Source organism: Asterias rubens, chromosome 1 (assembly GCF_902459465.1).
Source record: "Asterias rubens chromosome 1, eAstRub1.3, whole genome shotgun sequence".
Lineage (NCBI taxonomy): Eukaryota > Metazoa > Echinodermata > Asteroidea > Forcipulatida > Asteriidae > Asterias > Asterias rubens.
Genome location: NC_047062.1, coordinates 1,075,430 through 1,099,202, shown reverse-complemented (window position 1 = coordinate 1,099,202; position 23,773 = coordinate 1,075,430). Strand labels below are relative to the sequence as shown.

General features: G+C 37.4%; 1 protein-coding gene across 3 annotated transcripts; it reads right to left on the bottom strand.

Annotated features, from left to right (window-relative positions):
- Window positions 1-888: 888 nt before the first annotated feature.
- LOC117298064 (G patch domain-containing protein 11-like) lies at window positions 889-21,982 on the bottom strand. Of its 3 annotated transcripts, none has more exons than XM_033781312.1 (7): window positions 21,925-21,982; window positions 10,425-10,660; window positions 8,406-8,447; window positions 6,989-7,200; window positions 4,185-4,319; window positions 2,609-2,690; window positions 889-1,712 (listed from the first exon to the last, which is right to left on the bottom strand). In XM_033781312.1, exons 1-7 carry the CDS (start codon window positions 21,933-21,935, stop codon window positions 1,657-1,659), a joined length of 774 nt encoding a protein of 257 aa, XP_033637203.1. In that variant the 5' UTR covers window positions 21,936-21,982; the 3' UTR covers window positions 889-1,656. The 3 variants fall into 3 exon arrangements, with proteins under 3 accessions (XP_033637203.1, XP_033637187.1, XP_033637195.1); XM_033781296.1 differs by lacking the exon at window positions 21,925-21,982 and adding an exon at window positions 21,345-21,416 and having other exon boundaries at window positions 10,425-10,657; XM_033781304.1 differs by lacking the exon at window positions 21,925-21,982 and adding an exon at window positions 21,345-21,379.
- Window positions 21,983-23,773: the final 1,791 nt, after the last annotated feature.

Here is a 23,773-nt window from a genome sequence, read left to right as displayed (position 1 = left end):
GCCTAAATGTAAAGATAAGTAGGTTTATAGGGAGGGTTATACCCATATGTTCCAACATCCCTATGTTCGGACACCCCAAATGTTTTCTGCTAACCCTGACCCTAAACCCTACCCTTGGCGAGCACATCATCAGGGATTTTCTGGAACATTCATGTTGTCGGACTACAGGGGTTTGAGAATAATTCGGTCATCATGGGGTGTATGGTGAGGAGGAGAATGTGACTGTGTTTAACATCACTGCCTTCAGGTGGACTTCATGAGTCTGTGAACTGAGTCTATGAATCAAGTTATAGACAGGGCAAGTATTAGATGGTCAATTCTGGTTTTGTTATATTAGTCGACAGTTAGAGGGCACAACATTGACTGACTGGGACTCTGGGAATGACCAACTCTACAAACTTGATATTATTTGGTTCTACCTATATTTATTTTTGCCCTTGAAAAGTTGAGTGGGTTGAGTGGTCAAGAGCGTCAAATCCAAGTTCTGGTGGTTAAGTCATCGGAGTGTGGGTTTGAATCCTGGTCATAACAGTTGCATCCTTGACCACTCAACCCACTCAATTTTTCAAGGGCAATTTTTTTTTTTAAATCAAACTATGCCCGTCTTGTAATACAGGACTTCCATCCACCTTTGGTAATTGTCTAAGACCAGTCTTCTCACTTGGTGTATCTGAACATATATATACATAAATAACAAAAACGTGTCAAATAGTTGAACTCGTATGGTCGTCGAAGCTGCAAGAACACACACCCTTGTCGCACAAGTTGTGTGCTTTCAGATGCCAAATATTTTAGTGAGAAATTATCAATTTCTTAAGAACTACGTTACTTCAGAGGGAGCCGTTTCTCACAATGTTTTATACTATCAACCTCAGTCTCCCCATTACTCATTACCAAGTAAGGTTTTGTGCTAACAATTATTTTGAGGTATTACCAATAGTGTCCAGTGCCTTTAAGAGAGCTAGCCTACAGCATGGTGCAGCCTCTTCAGTGGGTATTCTCTGCAGGTAAACATGTAGTACACAAAGACCAATTATGGCACGCTCCAACTAAGTGGGTTAAGGTCATATTTTTCTTCACTTTTCAATATTTAGGTTAGACTTGACTTGACCTAGTCTGACGAGAATAGACAATGAAATTAAGAGTCCCCTTTAGCATTGCAGAGAACCTGTTCATGATATTTGAATATCATGAGTGTTCACCATAAGATATCTGAGTTCAGGCTGGTGAGTTGATCAATCAGTCGGTTCAAAGTGTGATCACCACATCACCAGGTAAATCGTTTTGCAGACTGACATGGGTGTCATGAATTGATCATATGTAACAATTGAACAGAATGCCTAGTCATTACAGGGCCCTATTTCATGGTTCTGCTTACTGCCGAATCTTGCGCTTATACGATCACCACTCTCCGCTTGCAGAGCAAGTGTCCAATTTTTGGGCTAGCTGTGTAAGCAGAGAATGCCTTTGTAACACGGAGTACACACCTGCACAAGCCGAAGTTCCCTACTAACCGGTGAATGCTTGACGTACATGTAAGTGCCGATTCTTTGACGTAAGTGCCGATTCTTTACTTGGGGTAAGCAGACCCATGAAACTGAGCCCGGGATGTTTGTACAGTGTAGTATATTTATCTGTCCATCGTTTCGGTTCCTGCTACCTGTGATCCTCAGCTGTGTTGCCCAGACAATTGTCTGCTAAATCACGCTGATCTGTGCAGAAAATTACAAGAAAATTACAATACAGTATAAATAAATTGATTTCAGTTTCCAAACTGGAAAGACATTGCAATCATCATATCATGTACCTCTACACTCCCTTCTGTAGTTTTTCTAAAACTTTTTTTCTGAGTAATTTTCTTATGGCATTTTTACTTTTATTTGCCCTCGAACAGGCTGGCAAAATTGTATTATTATTTTTATTACAATTGATTGATCAATCAAAAAGTCTAGTAGGCCATGACTGAATTCTCAGCTACGTCTACCGCTGAATCGCCCTAGTAACAGTCAAAGCCAGAGCTGTAACACGTCCATTAGGTCAAGTTACATTCAAAGTAAACAGATCCAACTAAAAAGATCATTCTGAAGTTCCTATAACCCTCCTACTGTATGACCATTCAATATCATCCACTGTGGTTTTAACCATCTTAACGTGAGAGAAGAGACTTGTAATGTTTCCCCTCACTCAAATGAGGACTCTTTCTATTAGAAAATTAGTATTTACAAAATTTAATTTGACATTTCCCTTCCTGAAAAATCTTACCTGAGCATAAACAAAACAAAAGTCAAAATTTGTCATCACTAAACAATAACTTGTCTTTTCTTGTAACCTCAATCTGATATTTCAGTTATTAATATTAATCTATGGATATTTGCATCAGGGATAAATAATATTATTTTTGGTTTTACCCATTTTGGTTCTTGCCAACTAGACGTTCCATCGAGACTGCCCCGGTAGCTTGAGGGAATGGTCGGAGGTTCGAATCCCACCCGAGTCATACACCTGTGATTATTTTCACAGAGCGCTGGAAAGTACTGAGTCTACATTGCTAACACACATTGATAAATATAGGTAAAACCAAACTGAATACAATATTAATCTAGTTTACCTTCAAATGATGTCCCGCACCATATACAGTATGTGTGTTGACTACGGAGGTAGCTGGTTATTTGTACAAGCTTCTCTGCTGACTGAAACAAATCAACAATTCATTGGGTTGTTAGTTCAAAGTTCAAAACTTGTTGAATTCCCTGAGGAGCATCAAACCCCAAATTACTTTATAATCCCAGTGTCTCTGACCTCTCAGGTTCAGATTTATACATCTTGGTAAAGAGAAGCAATGGCCAATTTTGTTTTGACCGCGTGAGGACGCTCTCAATAGTATTTTTGTCACTTCCGGGGGTATACGCGATTAGTCCTGCACAGTTCTAATAGGCGTTCTGTCACTTTTGTTGCGCCGTAGTTTGAAGTTGCTTTAGAGTTTGATTAAAACGGCTTCTTTAAATGTCTGGGGTGGTAATGTGTTCCAGTATTTAATAACTGTTCTGTGTATGAATGAATACACCCCCGGAAGTGATTGAGAGCGCCCTCAAGCGGTAACAAATATCGCCCATTGCCTTTGAAGTGTCTTTCTCTGGGACACAAATGACATGAGCTGGAATCGAACCCACACTTCGATAGACATCAGAACTTTAGACAGACACACTAGTTCGCTAGGCCACGACACTTAAACCTGAGCATTGTCCAAGGCAATTAAATCAGCACAAATCTTTTACTGTAGGCCTATATTCAGCAGGGTCCATTTTCATAATTGTAAAGCATATTTTGCATTATTTGGGTACAACACAACACGTGACCTAAAACAAACCTTTGTGAGTTACTTATGACAAAATATTTTGTACTGAACTAATTTTCTCAAAACCTACCTGATATATGTTTACCAACCACCATACTTCCAAGTGAATTGATTCTCAAAATGCTTTATAATTATAAATGTACTATCAAAACTGCCGTAGGCATCTAATAAACAAAAGGTTTTATTCAAAGTAATTCAAAACTTTGCTTTTTATCAACGCTAAGCTCTGTTTGGTTGACTCAAATTTGCATCTTTTTTACTTATTCCAAGACTGTAATGTAGTTACAACATCATTTTCATATAACCTGCCCCATGAGTGTTAAGTTGACAGATATGGCACAAAACAAATGTCCATTAGTAATATAATACACATATTGACTGGCAATGAGGTAACTAGTGTATGTCTATTCCCTGAGGGACTTTGAGTGACCAGAATAGGGACCTATTTCCTGAGGCTGAGGGAAATAGGCCACTCTTCTGGTCACTAACGGGCCCGAGGGGGAATAGACGTACACTAGTTACTGAATTACGCCAGTCAATATGTGTTTTATAAAATACCACGGTCTTAAATGTGAAAAAAAGAACAGAATTCTGGAAAAGAAAGGAAGTTGTGTAGATGCTGTTCACGACTCACGTCAAGAGAAGGCGCTGTAACCAGGTACTATTTTCAAAGACTTTTGCCCAGCGAGCACTATCCTGCAAATCAGGCATGCACAATCACTAGACTGTATTAGTTCACCCCACGTGACTGTGTTTCAGCCAACCAGACTACAGAACAAGCAGGAGGTGTGTTTTAATATTGATTAATCTGAGATGGATTGATTCTTACAGTCAGGTGACTTCCTGGTTCAGGCTCCTCCTCCTCCTCGTCCTCTTCTTCTTCTTCATCTTCTTTATCTTCTTCTTCAGGTTCTTCAGAAGGCTTCTTAGGCCAGTACCATGGCTCTACAGGTGTTTCAATCTCCTATTAAAGTCAAGCAGTCCGGGATGAGAGTCTTTGCTTAGAAAACGAGTCAGAAATTTGGGTCCAGGGCCCAATTCATAGAGCTGCTTAAGCAGAAAATATTGCTAACCACCTTTCTGCTTGGCAGCATTGAGCAGGATACCAGTCACAATTGTACACATGACATGACAATTTGGATGTGACCTCATTTTGGTATTAAGCCTTATTTTGTTGTGCTTATCATCTTTTTGGGCTTGGCAGCTCTTTTAAATTGGGTTCAAATCCTAGGAGGTACGTTTTCAACCCTGCATCTCTTATGTGACAATACAAAAACTTGACCCATATCATTTGACATTAGTAACTGTCTGTATTGTCCGAGGAATTCCAAACTAAGCAGTAAATTGTGAACCAGCAAGGTATTGTACTAGAAATTATTCAAATCAAACTTGTAAATGGCTCATCAGATTAAGAGTTTTTTTAAAAAATTAAAAATTGGTTTAAATATCTGGGTTTGAACAACATAAATTGACTGGAGCGGGACTTAAACCAAAGGTTGCATCCCCTTTAACCCTCTAGTCCCTGCACCGCCCGAGTTTCTGAAAACCAATTTTTCAAGATTCTTGCAGTAAACAACTGGAATCATTGTGTTTACTAATTGGTATGAGCTAAATTATTTCATCGTCATTAGCTTCGATGAAATAATTTAGCTCATACCAATGAGTAAACACAACGGAAACTGTATTTATTCATCATTAATGATGATATTGTCGAAAACTAACGCCTTCGCATTTAATTAGTATGAGCATTGAGCCAGATAAAAGCCTTGAAAAGCTATTGTGTCCATTTTATCTTTACAAAAAAATATTCGAAAGCCGATTATTGTTCCCAATGGGAGCTTGTACTTTTATACAAACATTACCGAAAGGGTAAAAAATTGTGCATAAATATTACGCTGTCTTTTAAAAATTGAACTACGATTCCAGTTGTTTACTGCAAGAATCTTGAAAAATTTGTTTTCAGAAACTCGGGCGGTGCAGTGACTAGAGGGTTAAGGTAATCCCCTAGCTGCCGCTTCCCAGGGTGTAGAGGGTTAAGGTAATCCCCCAGCTGCCGCTTCCCAGGGTGTAGAGGGTTAAGGTAATCCCCTAGCTGCCGCTTCCCAGGGTGTAGAGGGTTAAGGTAATCCCCCAGCTGCCGCTTCCCAGGGTGTAGAGGGTTAAGGTAATCCCCTAGCTGCCGCTTCCCAGGGTGTAGAGGGTTAAGGTAATCCCCTAGCTGCCGCTTCCCAGGGTGTAGAGGGTTAAGGTAATCCCCCAGCTGCCGCTTCCCAGGGTGTAGAGGGTTAAGGTAATCCCCTAGCTGCCGCTTCCCAGGGTGTAGAGGGTTAAGGTAATCCCCTAGCTGCCGCTTCCCAGGGTGTAGAGGGTTAAGGTAATCCCCTAGCTGCCGCTTCCCAGGGTGTAGAGGGTTAAGGTAATCCCCTAGCTGCCGCTTCCCAGGGTGTAGAGGGTTAAGGTAATCCCCTAGCTGCCGCTTCCCAGGGTGTAGAGGGTTAAGGTAATCCCCTAGCTGCCGCTTCCCAGGGTGTAGAGGGTTAAGGTAATCCCCTAGCTGCCGCTTCCCAGGGTGTAGAGGGTTAAGGTAATCCCCTAGCTGCCGCTTCCCAGGGTGTAGAGGGTTAAGGTAATCCCCTAGCTGCCGCTTCCCAGGGTGTAGAGGGTTAAGGTAATCCCCTAGCTGCCGCTTCCCAGGGTGCAGAGGGTTAAGGTAATCCCCTAGCTGCCGCTTCCCAGGGTGTAGAGGGTTAAGGTAATCCCCTAGCTGCCGCTTCCCAGGGTGTAGAGGGTTAAGGTAATCCCCTAGCTGCCGCTTCCCAGGGTGCAGAGGGTTAAGGTAATCCCCTAGCTGCCGCTTCCCAGGGTGTAGAGGGTTAAGGTAATCCCCCAGCTGCCGCTTCCCAGGGTGTAGAGGGTTAAGGTAATCCCCTAGCTGCCGCTTCCCAGGGTGTAGAGGGTTAAGGTAATCCCCTAGCTGCCGCTTCCCAGGGTGTAGAGGGTTAAGGTAATCCCCTAGCTGCCGCTTCCCAGGGTGTAGAGGGTTAAGGTAATCCCCTAGCTGCCGCTTCCCAGGGTGTATCATAACGTGGGTGTGACCCCTGACTATTTACGGCAGCTAACAGTTGTATGGCTTCTAATTAGCACCATTGAACAAACATATGGATTAAAAGGGAGACTGCCAACCTAGGTTTAGATTGCTCAGTTGGTAGAGGGAGCACTGGCGCGTTAATCCAGGGTCATTGGTTCAAGTTCAGCTCCAGTAAATTTGACACTGTTCAAAACCAATATGTTTTCCTTACAGTCAGTCAGTGTATTACATGATAAATGAATTATTTAGACTTTTCTGAGAAAAAAAGAATTGGCTGTTGCAAACTGCCTATTACCAACCAAAGGACAGGTGCTATAAATCCCCAACAAGGCACATCTTTTTACAGCCTGACGCTTCAACCCTAGCAGTTTCAAGAAACACTCTGCTAGGGTCGACACGTCGGGCCATTTTAACTTTTTAAATTAGACTTTTCTACCGAACTTTCTTCCTTTGGCAAAACAGCACAATGGTGTGGCCTCTAAATACTCTCAGTAGGCCAGGCTTCAACTTCTCAACACTAAACACAGCTCCACTTATCAACGTACCTGAGAGACATCCAAATGTTCACATGCTTTCTGGCTTGTGTTCAGGTCTTTCTCTGTCTCCTTGTCAATAAACTTACTGCTCATGCGCTGACGGAAATCCTGCCTGTATTCTACTTCCATTGAAGCTCGTTGTCGCACGGTTTCTAGATATTGACGTTGCCTCGTCTCCTGCTGATCCTTCATTTGGGACTCTCTTCCTAAACCTCCTCTACCTTCCAGAGAGTTGAAGGGGTTGGGGAAACAGATTGTTTAAAAGAACGTGTTACTTTTCCAGAACCAAAGGCAACAGTTTCCAAATGTGAAAACTGATTTGTCAAAATGTAATTACCGTAATTATTGTACATACACAGAAAAACAGTTGCAGGTTTGTTGTCATGCCAAGTAAACCTGGTTCATTGCAAATGCCAACCCAATTCAACATCACAAAACTACCCCCTCCCCCCCCCCCCCAACAAAAAAAAAACAATAATTAAAAAAAAAAAAAAAAAAAAAAGCTGTGCCAAAACGGAGCTGTGACATTAAATACAGCTTTGATAAAAAAAACATTCAAAGCTGAACAAAAAATGAGCAGCACACCAGTTGCATTAATGTAAACTTTATGGGATTTCGGCCATTGGGCATGTTGGGTACTGCAAAAATGTTTCTTGACAAGCTTCCAAATTATACCGTTTGATACTAACTTTGCAATTTTTTCTATTATACGTATGTTCTTCGTTTTATAAAAATGAAAAAATGAAACAAGAATGTTTGACAAACACAAATACCCTGATTCACCCCATTCTTATCCTTCGCATGGAAAATATTTCCTTTGTTTTAGCCATAATGACCTTGACATTTAAAGGCAGTGGACTATTGGTAATTAGTCAAAATAGTTATTAGCATAAAACCTAACTTGGAAGGAGTAATGGGGAGAGGTTGATAGTATAAAATGGTGTGAGAATTAGCTCCCTCTGAAGTGACGCAGTTTTGAGAAAGAACTGATTTTCCACGAATTTTATTTTGAGACCTCAGATTAAGAATTTGAGGTCATGAAATCAAGCATCTGAATGCACACAACTTCCTCTGACAAGGGTGATTTTTCTTTCATTATTATCTCACAACTTGGACGACCAATTGAGCTAAAATGTTCACAGGTTTGTTATTTTATGCATATGTTGAGATACACCAAGTGAGAAGACTGGTCTTTGACAATTACCAAGAGTGTCCAGTGTCTTTAACTAGGGTGTTCAACAATGATAGGCTTCAACAATGATATGCCAAGTCCTTTTCAAGTTACTCTGACATTGCTTGGCAATGAGACATCTCAGGATAGAGTGAAATTGAGAATTTGTGAAGAGGCTTTCCGTGAAGTTTTCGGCTAGAACAAAAAAGAAGTAAATTTCTTAACCACTTCCATCCATCACTTTCTTGTACTGACCTGTTTTAATTTCAACTGGAACGGGCTCCGATCTACCACCACCTGTAGTACATCCAAAATGAATACAAAGGTTTGATTAACACAACCGCCATGAAATGACGGTTAGACCTGTGGTGTGCATCATATTGTTTGTTTCCTCTTTCAATGCTAAGGTAACTATGTTTGATCTATTTTATGTATTCTTAAAGCACCATTATTGTACACGTAAAAGCTTGTTCATGTAGAGCCTACTCAAAAGGTGTCATATATCGTACAGGTATGGCCGCAAGGTTTGACCTCATCACATTTATGTAAGATCAATGATATTTTGTTGACATTCCAACTTAAAGCCATCATACACTTTCGGTACAGAAAAAATAAATAAAAAATCACAGATTTACAAATAATTTACAGAAGGTAATGGTGAAATACTTCTCTTTAAATATTATTCCATGAAATGTTTTACTTTATGAGAAAAAATTTAAACAATATCAATTCTCGTTAGCGAGAATTACGGATTTATTTTTAAACACATGTCATGACACGGCGAAACGCGCGAAAACAAGAGTGGGTTTTTCCGTTATTTTCTCCCGACTCCGATGACCAAATGAGCCTAAATTTTCACAGGTTTGTTATTTTATATATAAGTTGCGATACAGGAAGTGTGGGACTTGGACAATACTGGTTACCGAAAGTGTATAATGACTTTAATCTAGTATGTCAGATTTTTAACACTTCTAAGGCTAGATCTTGTTATGCCCACCTTTTAAATTGCGAGGCCAGCGATGATTTTGCTTATTCTAAGAATACATTAATTGATTGATTGATGTGTTAAAAACAGTGTAGCTTGCACAAAGATTTTTTGCTGCTTAACTGCATTATTAATCCTTCTTGCAGGCGGAAATTTAACGCTGACCTTAAGTATGTAAACTGCGTCAACCATGGTATTTGTGATAGTGTAAAAACAGTTTTTTGAATCGTAATCAGTTTGAATGTGATGACCTTGATACTCTCGGTCGGCTACTCAGATCAGTCTGACAATCCCTTTGTTTCATACTTTGTCAAGATGGTCTGGGGGTCGTCCGAGATTGTCGGGTTATCCTGTTTCTTTACTAACGTCTTTATGTCCCTTATACTGTTTATTTGATGTAATTTGTATAAATCTTGTTATCTTCTCCATTTTTTGAGGTTTTGAGGAAATAAATAAAAAAAATATAAAGAGGTTTTAAGTAAAGGTCATGTCTGAATATTAATTTTTTCAATTTAGTGTGTAAATTTCTAGCCCAAAACTAAATTTGCTGTTTTATGTCATTTCTGTCTTGCTGGCAAAAACAAAAACTGATAAAAGAAATGAACAATATAAACAACGTCTCGGCATTGGGTACATGTACTTTTTGTAAGACAAAACACAATGTCCACAGATTTACATTAAACTTACACCGTTTGAAGATAATGATAGTAGAAAGCTTCCCTGAAAATATTAGTTGCTGATGAGGTGAGCCCACTGTAGTTTTTGAGAAATTAGTAAAACAATGTCATGAAAATACGTTTTTACATGCTAAAATAATTTACATCTCATGATCACCGTGATGAAAATTATTTCCATGACATTGTTTTACCTACTTCTCAAAAACTACAGCACCTCAGCAAGTACTATTTTCAGGGAAGCTTTCTAATATAAGTATTTGTTTAATTATGTATTTCTTTTAATTTTCCTGTAATTCTTACATATTTACGTAATTTTTATATCGTAATTTTATTATGTTGGTTTTTTACATTTTTTTTTATTATGTGATTTTATTTTTACTTTTTAATGTTTATTTGTTTGCAGGGCCCAAATGGAAACCAGCTATTTTTTACTGATTTAGCTCACCATGGGAAAATAAAGGAAATAAATAAATAAATAAATCCTCAAATTGTGTAAATTTAGTGTAAATCTGTGGACATTGGTTTTTTTGTCCTACAAAAAGTACTCTCCAGTCAGGACCTATAAGGGGCTATCATCATCAAATCTTACCCTAATCCCTACACAATGGTTACCTTTTTTGCCAAGACCCATACCGCTCTTGTACCCCATCTTCTCCAGCATAGCGAACCCCTTGTTGTCACTAGTCAGTGCATTACTCAGACCCTTCAGTCGGTGTTCCTGCTCACGCTCTTTGATCGGCTTGAACTTAGTGCGGTGTTGCTCATTGATTGCCTTGTGTTGAGCGTCTTTCTTGTTTTTCTTGACGTGCTTTCCCCATGCGAGGCCACGATCGGTTGATTTACTGCTACTGAAGAAATTACATTTTATTAGTTTGAGTAAGATTGACGACAGGCTCAAAATTAACAAATGTGTTTGGATACACTAATGTTAAAGCTACTGTTAGTGAAGATTTTTAATAGTTGCCAGTACGAGTATGTGATTTTGTTGTATAACAGCTTACAATATTGTCTTTTGGGGTCCAGAGAGCCCGTATCTGTCTGATTAGAAGTGAGAAGGGTTGTGTCGTTTGTTTGTTTGTTTGTTTGTTTGTTTGTTTGTTGGGGATGTTTGTTTGTTTGTTTGTTTGTTTGTTTGTTTGTTTGTTTGCTTGCTTGCTTGCTTGCTCGCTCGCTCGCTCGCTCGTTCGTTCGTTCGTTCGTTCGTTCGTTCGTTCGTTCGTTCGTTCGTTCGTTCGTTCGTTCGTTCGTTCGTTCGTTCGTTCGTTCGTTCGTTCGTTCGTTCGTTCGTTCGTTCGTTCGTTCGTTCGTTCGTTCGTTCGTTCGTTCGTTCGTTCGTTCGTTCGTTCGTTCGTTCGTTCGTTCGTTCGTTCGTTCGTTCGTTCGTTCGTTCGTTCAGTCGTTCGTTCGTTCGTTCGTTCGTTCGTTCGTTCGTTCGTTCGTTCGTTCGTTCGTTCGTTCGTTCGTTCGTTCGTTTGTTAAGATGATCTTCCTGTAAAGGGAACTCAGCAAACTCCTTTGAGAGGATATAAACACCAAGCTGGCAACATCCAATCTCTCTCATACAAACATTGGTTTAACGTCTATGATTATGAATTGCACAAATCAAGAAGTTGTGATTCAGTAACTAGTTGACAATACTTATTCTAGTAATCTACTGTTCAACCCCCCAAGGCAATTTGCCTATTATTAACGCCTACTGACAAATGAGTAGGATGGTGTTAGTGTGCGATTTCATTAGTGATCAATGAATAACAATAGACACATCAATGAATAAAAATAGACACATCAATGAATAACAATAGACACATCAACGAATAACAATAGACACATCAATTCATAGCAATTTGTTTTTTTGAAGAAGCAACATGCACAATGAAAATGCAATTATGTAAAATATTAAGAGGGGGCAGCTCAGGAAAATATTTGACATTTTGTGTCCACGGTCTAGTAATCTACTGTTCAACCCCCCAAGGCAATTTGCCTATTATTCACGCCTACTGACAAATGAGTAGGATGGTGTTAGTGTGCGATTTCATTAGTGATCAATGAATAACAATAGACACATCAATGAATAACAATAGACACATCAATGAATAACAATAGACACATCAATGAATAACAATAGACACATCAATGAATAACAATAGACACATCAATGAATAACAATAGACACATCAATGAATAACAATAGACGCATCAATGAATAACAATAGACGCATCAATGAATAACAATAGACACATCAATGAATAAAAATAGACACATCAATGAATAACAATAGACACATCATTTCATAGCAATTTGTTTATTTGAAGAAGCAACATGCACAATTTGTTTATTTGAAGAAGCAACACGGTCCACGGTCAAAAAATTAATTTCTTTCAAACTTTGTGGGTGGAAGGGCTTTGGGGTGCGAGTAAACAAAATTGCATTTTCAATTCACAATATAGGCCAATGATTACAGCTCATTTTGTTTTTTGGCCATTTCAGGCTGATTTGGGGGTCTGAAAAACTGTTTTTTTTTGCTCACATGCGGACATGTACATGTACAACTCCACCCCACCAAAATGTAAAATTATTTCAAAAAACCTTTCATATCACTACAAAGTATTATCCGTGGCCTTTATTGCTTTAAAGTTTAAATTTCACCCTAGTGCTTAATTGGATCATGCATAAGAGTATGTTTTCAGGTTGCAAAATCAACATTTTTACCCTATTTTTGGACCCCAAAATATAAACTCTCCGTTTCGGTTGTAATTTGGGCCAACACTGGTCTTTTCATATCTGGTGAGAAAAACTTGGGCAATTGTATCCTATGACTTTTTTCCAAAAAACGTAAAAATGGAAATTTAAAACAACAAGGACCTAAGCTCCCTCACCAAATTTCTTTTTTAAAGTCAAGACTTTGTTATTTATTTTTTACTTGATCTAATATAATTCATTACACTGAAGAACAAAGCATTGCATCAATTGAACCAGGTTTTGTAGTTTTCAATGGCATTTCCTGACTTAAACAAACAACTTTATAGGTTAATACGGAATAAAATAGATGATCTTGGCCAGCTTTTTTCTTCTTCTTTTTCTTTTGTTGATACTGTGTACATTGTTTACATTTGTTTTAAAATAAAAACTGAATTTTGATTTCCAGTTATTTCTTTTGTCTACACCCACCCACAGTTTCAAGAATTTGAATTGTTTTGGGTAAATAATGTTTTTTAATTGGCCCCAGTATGGGCAAACACTATGCAATATTCAGTACAGTCAAAACATCATTACACAGTGAATCTTTCAGAAGTCAAGTGTGTCTAGAAATTGTTTTATAAGTTCTCGATGACCTACATGGGGTATACTTTTAATTTTGACTGAAACAATATCGTTTCGCCACGCATCATTTGTCCTCTGAAGTTAAAAGTTAACTTGTTTTAAGCAATAACTATTTAAAAATTAGTAAAATTTGCAGTTAATCTTCTAAAAATGACAGTAGGTGAATTTTAAACAAATTGGCCTTAAAACATTCTATGTGAAGACTCTGTAAATATTTGTACAATTTGTTTGTTTGTTTGTTTGTTTACAAACATTCCAATCTGTCTACAAGATACAGAGCTACCTAAGCCCCATTTTGTACATTTAGCCTAAATCCTCAATCTTTATACAATCCCAAAAGAATCAGCACTAGTTAATACTATTCTGTGTAATATCTTAGCTGGAAATTAATAACGCCATTTAACTGTAAATTATCCACACATTTCAGCTCCAGGGATTATAGAACAACAGTTAGCAAGCCCAATGAGAAGTAGTTTCTCTTTTATAATTTACTCAAGAAACTAAAAAGTATATCTTTGTAAACTAATTCACAAGTTTTTGTTAAATAAATTCATATACTAGGTACAATCATGTGTGCACATATGAGCTTTAGAGCCACAAGTATCCCAAATCCCGAGTGTGCGACCAGTTGCAGCAAGTTTCATGCATTGAATTTTAAAACAAGACCCGTAGCGCCTGGAGTTTTATGCATTGAGAGCATTAAAGGCAGTGGACACTATTGGTAATTACTCAAAATAATTTTAAGCATAAAACCTTACTTGGTAACGAGTAATGGGGAGCTGTTGATGGTATAAAACATTGTGAGAAACAGCTCCCTCTGAAGTGGAGTATTTTTTTAGAAAGAAGTAATTTTCCACGAATTTGATTTCGAATCCTCAGATTTAGAATTTGAGGTCTCGAAATCAAGCATCTGAAAGCCCACAACTTCGTGTGACAAGGGTGTTTTTTTTTTTTTTTATGACCGATTGAGCTCAAGTTTTCACAGGTTTGTTATTTTGTGCATATATGTTGAGATACAGCAAGTAAGAAGGCTGGTCTTTGACAATTACCAATAGTGTCTAGCGTCTTTAGGTTCTCTTTTTTTTTATCCAATTGGTTGTTTGTTTTTCACTCCAAGTCTGGCCAAGTCTTTCACCAGTCCCACCATTGTATATTTACAGATTGTGTTGTAAAATAGATGAATAAATCAACACTTCCCGCCTGAGCAGATCACAAGTGCAAAGAAACTTGCCATGCACACAATGTCTGAGCTTGTGATTATCAGCAAACTACAGCCATTCTTGAAGATGGTCAACGTGGAAGTGTCAAGGCAGAGCGATTAAGAGCATTGAATTCAAACTCTGGTGTTTCTGATCAGCAGAATGTGGGTTCCAATCCCAATTGTGACACTTGTGTCCTTAAAAAGCTAGACACTTTTAAATGAGTACTTCGTCCTTTGGATGGGACATTTATATGGCTGTGGTCCTGTGTGTTGTATAACCCAGTGCACTTATCGAAAAGAAAAGGGGTTCGCCCCGATGTTCCTGGTGCTATGTAAAAGGAGTACAGTGTAGGTCTCATAAATTCAAACGTAGTCTAACATACCTTGCAGGAAAACACTGATTATTATATAATTCGATGTTAAATTTGCATTGGGATATTTGAAGAATATTAATTCAGGTTTTTGTGCATATTGTTAAATCGCCGGGAGCATCACTGAGTGATGGATTATATGCGCGCTATAAGAAAGCCACTATTATTTACAAGAAAACAACAGGAATCTGTTGTTGAATCAAAAACATTTAGTAAAATACTCATTCAGAAAAATTTGAAAATCGTTATCATCGTGGTTACAATCTCCAGCTGAATATGAAAACAACTTTTAGAAGAACTGGTAGTGAGTAGCAAAATTGACCTGACAACAATGGGTCTTAGTACCTTACATTTTAGTTTGATATTATATGAACTCTAGACTGTTGGGTATTTGTCCAGGATGTGTCTAACGAAGCAGAGACACATCATCATGGTGATGTAGTGAGCATGCAGCGCACAGGCGTTGCTCATCGTGGCTATAATTGTTTGTTTTGTTTGTTTCCATTGTTGGGCATGTTGAGTGGCTTGATGAAGCTGGTTGAATCCAATACCGACCATCCTCAGGTCATCAGAGAGCTGCTGGTAGTAGGTTTGCATTGTGTGCTCCACCTCTTTGATAGGGTTTAACTGTAGGTTGAGTGTTCCTGTTCTGGAGTATTGAGAGAGGAGTGTCACGCCTTGTTGCGTGTCCAATCAGTTGTCTTGTAGTGTTGTTGATGCTGGTGTGATTGCTTCGATGATGAAGTTCAGCATTGGTGATTCCTTCAGGGTATTTGATATTGAGTGCATATTGTTGCAAAGCTGGATGGGACGCGTCTTAGAAATGGTTCTCTCAAGCATTTCTGTAAGTGTCCAAGCTGGCCCCACTATAGAAGAAGTCAGAGAGTCCTTGAAAGCCCGAGAGACACAAGGTGCAGTCCTTTGACTGCTGTACCTTCATCAATGCGCATTTTATCCATGAGTAGTAGAAGTACCACATCTGGCTTTACGGGGGCGCTCACAGATGATGAAAAACTGTTCATAGTCCCAGGTATCGCCCCAGAAGCCTAGAACGCCTGGTCGATTCTTGTAATTACGGGTTATCATGATCGCATAATCCTGGTCCCCTCGTTGTTTATAACCATCTGGTTGGTCTGGCTCCCATTTACGATATTCAGTCAGGTGCTTATCACCCTCGTAACATTTCCAATCGCCTTCAACTTCTGCTTCATTGCAATTGATCCAAGCACCAAAGAGGTCTCCATGTTGCTGAAACGAATTGAATATGAATTTATTCTCCCAATCTGAGCTTGGGACCATTACAGATGCGTTGTTACGATCACACTGCATCACGGCAGTGAACCAGTTGCCCTCCATGGATCCATCCAGACCCAAGTAGCAAGACTCAGCATAAGGCACCCATCCATTAGGGCACCCTCTTGCTACAAACACACCCCTGGTTACCATGTTGACGACAGACAAACTAACAAAAAAGATTTGATAATCTGCGAAAATCATTTCATACAAACCAAATTTCGAACTAGTAGTTTAGTACTATAGAGCTTTATAAACTGCTGTCTGTTCGTTGTTAAACACAAATAGAGTAAGGCTGCAAAATTATTGATTTTATCTGTCATCCATTAGCGTCAATTTCAATAATACCAAAAGTTCTGGCAGGCATAATTATAAAAACAAGGTCGTGGTTAACTATGATGTATCCTCAACTAGAAAACATAAATTATTACACAAAAGAGTTCCAATCAGCCTTCCAACGCGATCATTGTCAATTGTTAATGCTAATTGTCAATATGAAAAGGTTGCCATGGTTTGCTTTCAAACGTCAGCCACTCTGTTGTTGTCCCTGTATTGGTATACTGCTTCGTATGTCTGACATAGTATGCATGTAATTAAAGACACTGGCCACTATTGGTAATTGTCAAAGACCAGTGTTCTCACTTGTTGTGAGCTCAATTGGTCGTCGAAGTTGCGAGATAATAATGAAAGAGAAACATCCTTGTCACACGAAGTTGTGTGTGTTTAGATGCTTGATTTCGAGACCTCAGATTCTAAATCTGAGGTCTCAAAATCAAATTCGTTGAAAATTACTTCTTTCTTGAAAACTATGTCACTTCAGAAGGGACCCGTTTCTCACAATGTTTTATACCATTAACCTCTGCCAAATACTCGTCACCAATTAAAGTTTTATGCTAATAATTAATTTGAGTAATCACCAATAGTGTCCACTGCCTTTAATTATTTTAGAACCTTCAAACCAAATAATCATTGTGACTGCATCTAAATAGAGTTTCATTTGCATTGAACTGTACAGCCATCTTGAATTCCTACAATGCATTTTTTTCTCACATAAAAATAATTTTAGACTCACTTTTCTTAAACTTAATAAAAACTTTGAGGGCAATTCCATGGTAACGGAAGGACGTTTTGACTCATTGAACAACATTTAATTCATGGATATCATTAACAGTTTAATTAGTTTCATCAAGCAAATGTCCAAATTTCTTTTATCAATGACTGCTTTCAAAATGGCTTCGGCTGAAATACTTTTAGTTTCTAAAATATGAATATTAATAAGGTTCGTAACGGAAGGACACCATCTATCATGTTTTGCATAATTTCTGTGAATTCTGAAAGATAATTTTATTTTAAAGGATAGAAATTCAATACTTAGGGGTTTGGTTATATATACTTTACCACTCTTCATTTGAAATTGTTTAGTACTGTATTATTAGTGGATTAACATTTGGTAACAGAAGGACGGTAACGGACAACAAGTTTACTCAATATACCATGCACACAAAGTGATTTTAACATTACATTTTCAAAAAGAATTTTGCTGAAAATGTGCAGCGTTAGTGACATCTATTCAACATTAGACCTTTTGTCAATACAATTCTAATAAAGAAAATGTTTATTGTAATTTAAGTATTTCCTGCTAATTAATGATTAAACACTTAATTTTTCTTGATGATTGGCCCCATAAAGGCTACCAAGGTTGAACTACGTAACCTTCATGTAGGTACTGAAGCAAATAAAACAAACTACAAACCACTTCTCAAGTATGCTAATCTTTCCACCTGGGGTGCCTCTCGCTACCTTCTTAAATCCACAAAACCAGCCATCTGAGCCCTTTCAACAAGGTGGAAGCCTCCGCTGCACCTACATCTCACAGCTTATATGTTGTATTGGCCTACAGCACGTTCAAGCTGCCCAGGATCGGCCTGGATGGCACAGACAATTTTCTAACATTGGACAAACCCATGGTCACAATGTCTCGAGTCGAGTTCGGCCCGAGTAGCGTCAACTATATACTGAGGTGCTGTAGTTTTTGAGAATTGAGTAAAACAAATAATTTTCGTCTCAGTTTTAGCATGTAAAAACGTATTTTTATGCTTTGATTATGGTATAATATCATAACTGGTTAATGGGATTTTACATGCTAAAATAATTTTCGTCTTATTCATGTTATTGAGACGAAAATTATTTTGTGACTTGTTTTACTAATTTCTCAAAAACAACAGAACCTCAGTTTGTAATATTTGAAGGGAAGCATTCCACTATCATTATCTTCAAATCCTGTAAGTTTAATGTAAATCTGTGGCGTTTTGAAAAAGTAACCGAATCCTTTAATGACTAGGCTTGTTAGCATAACAAAAGATGTTGCCACAGGTTAAACGCTGCACCAAGCTGCAGTATCACAACACAGACATTGCGAACCAGGTTGTTTATTATCAAATGCTACAAATTACATAAAACATTTGTTAAAAATTGAACTTGTCCTTACGTTACCGTCCTTCCGTTACTAATATGGTAACGGAATGACATGTTTGAATCAATCATAATTAATAAACAAAAAGTTTTGGGGCATCAGTCACAATTCCATGTTAAGGGCCTACCAAAACTTGCTTTAAAAACTAAGATTCACTGCATTTATCCTATAACTAGTTTTACAAAAATATATATATGACGTTTCTTTGGTAACGGAAGGACATTCTACTACACCAAAATATGTAAAGTCACTGAAGTGAAACTAATTGCAAAATTTGTGATTTTTTGTTTTAATTTTTTTGTTTAAAGGGTCTATGTAACTTTTGTAGGACAAAAAACACAATGTCCACAGATTTACACTAAACTTACATAGTTTGAAGATAATGATAGTAGAAAGCTTCCCTGAAAATACTACGAGCTGAGGTGTTGTAGTTTTTGGGAAATAAGTAAAACAATGTCATGAAAATAATTTTTGTCTCATGTGACAATTTTTTTTTTAATCATTTACAAACGTATTTTCATGACATTGTTTCACTAATTTTTAAAAAACTACAGCACCTCAGTAAGTAAGATTTTAAGGGAAGCTTTCCACTATCATTATCTTCAAACCCTGTAAGTTTAATGTAAGTATGGACATTTTGAAAAAGTACCCAAATCCTTTAAACTCTATACTTTCATATGAATGGATAAAGTTAAAATAAATTATATATACTTTCAGCATAATTCTTGAACATCTTTAGGTAAGTATAAATCATCAGATTTTTTTTCATAACTAGATTATTGATTTATTGATATTTATGGATACCAAAATGTATCAAAATCACTATTCTAAGTAAAGATCTTGAAAATATAGACCTTAAGCTTTAAAGTTTAATTTGACACCTTATTTGTTTTTGTGACATGCATTTAAAAAAAATTATGTCATGTCCACTTTGGTGTGGAATTGCCCTAAAGACCTGCTTGAACGAAAATGTAAAGTCAGGAACTTTGCTGAATTTCTTCATTTCAAATGTTTTCAATGAATAAGGAAATCGAGTCATATGTTTAAATTTACAATAGATTTTAATTGTGTAAAAAAAAATCATTTTGAATACCCTATCCAGCGCTTTTCTGAGAGATATTTGCGAAAAGCTCTGTTACGTAATCACTCTCAAAACATCATAGTTGGGAGCTCCAATTTGTAAAGCCGCTTTGTTGCAGCGTGAAGGTATAAAGTAAACTCCCACAAATGACGTCAAAGCATTGTCCTTTGACGCCGCCGTCAATGGCAGAAGTGTTTTTAGTTTTTCAAAACCTTTAGGTTGGGGCCTGATTTTTTAATCAATAATTACGAAAAACTCAGAAGCGTACATATCAAAATTACATTATAGTGGTGAACAAATGCATTATAAACAAGTTAAAATACCATTTCCGTTAGAAACATTCCGCCCAAGTAGCCGGTTAATATTAACAATAATAAACTACAGCATTTATAAGGCGCACTTTACTGAAAAAAGAAATGTTCAAAGGCACTGGTCAAGTTTTGTCAAGATGTTGGAAAGCAAGCAAGAACAAGTGTGTTTTGAGTTTCTGTTGGAAGAGAGTGATGTTGTGTATTTGTCTGAGGTATTCCGGAAGTGAGTTGCAGAGTCTTGTAGCTATTTTGGAGTAAGCCCTGTCCCCCATAACTGGCCAGGCAAGTTCGAGGAACATGGAGCGTATTGCTGACAGATCTTCTAAGGTGTGATAAACCATTATTAACGTTAAAAAAAACATGGTGAACATTAAAAAAACAGGTTTTTAAATTTTATTCTGACCCAAGATAATACTTCGAAAATGTCACAAAATGTTGTAGCGACCATCGACACAGGAAAAAGATTTGGAGATGGCACAATTTTTTATTTGAATTTGATGCCAATTTTCTTTATACTTTTTAAAGACACCAAAAGTCTCCTCAATTGGTGTATTTCAACATATATGCATAAAATAACAAACCTGTGAAATTTTAACTCAGTTGGTTGTTGAAGTTGTGAGAGAATAATGAAAGAAAAGATACCCCTTGTCGCACAAGTTGTGTGCTTTCACTCAGATGCCTTGAGTTCGAGACTTAAGCTGAGGTTTAGACCCAGTAACTGGGGCGCTGTACTCCCTTTTTTGAAATTTTGGCATTATCGGGCGTTCGATCGATAATGTCAAAATTTTGAAAAAAGGAGTACAGCGCCCCAGTTACTGGGTCTAAGTAGCCCACCTTGTTGAGCTGTCATGATGGCTCTGCTTTTAACATCAGTCTCATCACTGTCGCCATTAGTTTACAGTGATGAGACCGATGTTAATTTTAAGCGGAGCCATGAACAGCTCAACAAGGTGGGCTAGGCCGTAGGGTCTCAGCTGAGGTCTCTTATTCAATTCAAATATTATTTTTGATTTAAACTTTCCGTATGACACCGCCACTTTTTCAGTGATTTTTACAAAAAGTGATATCTTAGTGAGGTAAATTAGATACTATATTGAATTGAATGAAAAAGTAGTGGTGCCAATAGCCATATAATACAGAAATTATTTCCCTAACTTTCCCTTTCCGCATGGCGCCATCACTTTTTCATTCGTTTCTACAAACTGACAAAAAGGGATATCTCATTGTAGAGGAGCAGTCTGCATTTAATTTAATGCTACACATTGATTTTTTGAGTAGGAATTGAAGATTGTTTTTTGGGGGGTAAATTTGTAGAATGGTACGACTGGTACTGGGAAAAGTTTTCGTATGGCACCATCATTTTTTCATGAATGAGGGCTCTAAACTACTGAATAGACAAATGGATAATCGTCCAGCAGTCTGTTTAATATATAACTAGATATTTTATAATGGCATTGCATGAAACAATGGGGAGGCTTACCTTTCAACAAGAAAAGCGTCGGACATGTAGTCATCTTCGTCGTGTGCCATTTTTGTAAACTGTTTACGTTCGAAGTCTAGCGCCCTCAAGTGGTTAAACAGAAAACGGGAATTCCCCCAAACAACAAACCAACGACGGTGTATTGGGCATTTTTTCGACAACTGAACCGAAACCCCTATGTTCCGACAAATTGTTGTTCGCACATTTTATACTCTGTTGGTTGTTATAACAAAAACACAACTTGTATTACAGCCAGGTTTCCCAGTGAGCCTTCAATTAATAACACATTCCAATCTATTATTTATATTGCGTATACATTGTAATAGCCTACTTTATCATAAACATGTTATTGTGTAACTGAATGTAATATTAATCTATGTATTGTAAGATGAATGGGCAACGATGAAATAAATGTTAATTAATAATAATAATAATAATAATAATAATAATCCTCTACTGCGTTTATTAATTGCGCCGATGTGTAATTTCTTTCTTTTGCCCCCCCCCCCCCGAAAAAAACTAGTAATAATAATAATAATAATTTGTTAACAATTAATAATGATAAATAATTAAGTCCTACCACCCCTCCATTACTCAGTCCTCTTCTATACTCACTCCGTGAGTCTTTTTTAGTCTGCTTTCAAACGTGACATTGTCTTCCCATTATGTATCCTAGCTTCTCATCTTATGTAATTGAACCACATCCATCTCTTCAATACTTGTCTTATTTATTTTCAGCTTAAACTGTTTTGCCATCTTGTCGCTTCTATTACGAACTTGTTGTGTCTGTATTTTACAAGCTTATGCTTACCAAAACAGCCCCGTACTCTCTTAATTTATTTATGTTTACTTAAAGAAATGTTTTGCTTTACTCCGTAATACATGTAACTGTTGTTATTCTTTTATGATAGTATGGAAATAAATGTATTCTTGAATTGAATTGAAAACAAAGTGGCTATTTTTTAATAGCAGAATAACCCTTTTTTATAAAAATTAAACTCCTTTGGGGGACTACACAAATGGACTAATTTGCGATCAGGTATATTTTTCCGTTTTTCTTATAAAAAAATGGCTACACAAAATATTGGTGCAGGTTGTCGGAACATAGGGGTGTCGGAACATAGGTTGAGTTGTCGGAACATAGGGGTGTCGGAACAAAGGGGTGTCGGAACATAGAGATGTCGGAATATAGAGCAGTCACCGTTTGTTACAATACAAAGCAATAGCCAGACGGACAGTCAAGATTTAAAACCATCATTCTAAGTTTTGTTATAATCTTTTTATTTATAGATCATATATGAAACTGTTGAGGCTTTAAAGTTTTAAACATTATAAACAACTTACTCCCCCAGAAAGTTCATAATTAAAAAAGAATTAAAAATCTGCTTTCCATTTATATTTAAAGGGAGGGTACACGTTTGGTAATTGTGAAAGACCAGTCTTCTCACTTGGTGTATCCCATCATAACCATAAAATAACATGCCTGTACAAATTTGGGCTCAATTGGTCATCGAAGATGCGAGAAAAAAAGAAAAGAAAAAAAAAACCTTGTTGGACGAATTTGTGTGCTTTCAGACAAGAATAAAAGACTTCTAGCTAGAAGTCTTTTATTATGTTAGTGAGAAATTGCCTCTTTCTCAAAAACTACGTTACTTCAGAGGGAGTCGTTCCTACAATGTTTTATATTATCAACAGCTCTCCAATGCTCGTTACCAAGCCAGTTTTTAAGTTAATATTTGTTTTGAGTAATTACCAAATGTGTACCTTCCCTTTAAGCGTCCGCCCCCATTGAAAAATCAATTTGCCAAGGGAAAATAAAGAAGCTTTGACCTTTAAAAAGACCAAAATGTAATACTTCCATGATACTGCTGGAATTATGTCTGTTAAAAAGTTGCTCAAAATACCCTACGTTGATATTATTTTATACAAAAACAATGTCAGTGGTGTTTTCAATCCCTTCATCTGGATCTAAAATGGGGAATTTGTATTTATCAATTTTGTTTTCTTTTTCTCAGAGTTGTTTTCCTTTACAATGCCCAGATTCTCAAATGAATACTTATTCAGGAAATCTTATCCTTAAAACTCCAGAAATATGTAAAACAAACTACAAATCAGATACATTATTGTCTCGACGACCGCTACAAACTGAAACAATGATAACAACCCTTCAATCACATAAGCTTTAGAATGCAGGAGTCTTGGGTTTGAACATAGAGTTTTATATAAGAACGAGAGGGCGCACTGGCCTATATACGCGGCCCGGCATGCGCGCATGCGACCATTTGCTAAATTGACAAAACAGTATCGCACAGCCTGTGTTTACCCGGCCTGGTGTGCGGCCATTTTGTAAGTTGACATAAAAGCATCGCGTAGAGTTTTAAAACACAAACTCCAACATGTACTCCATATTCAACACGCGTACAAAATGG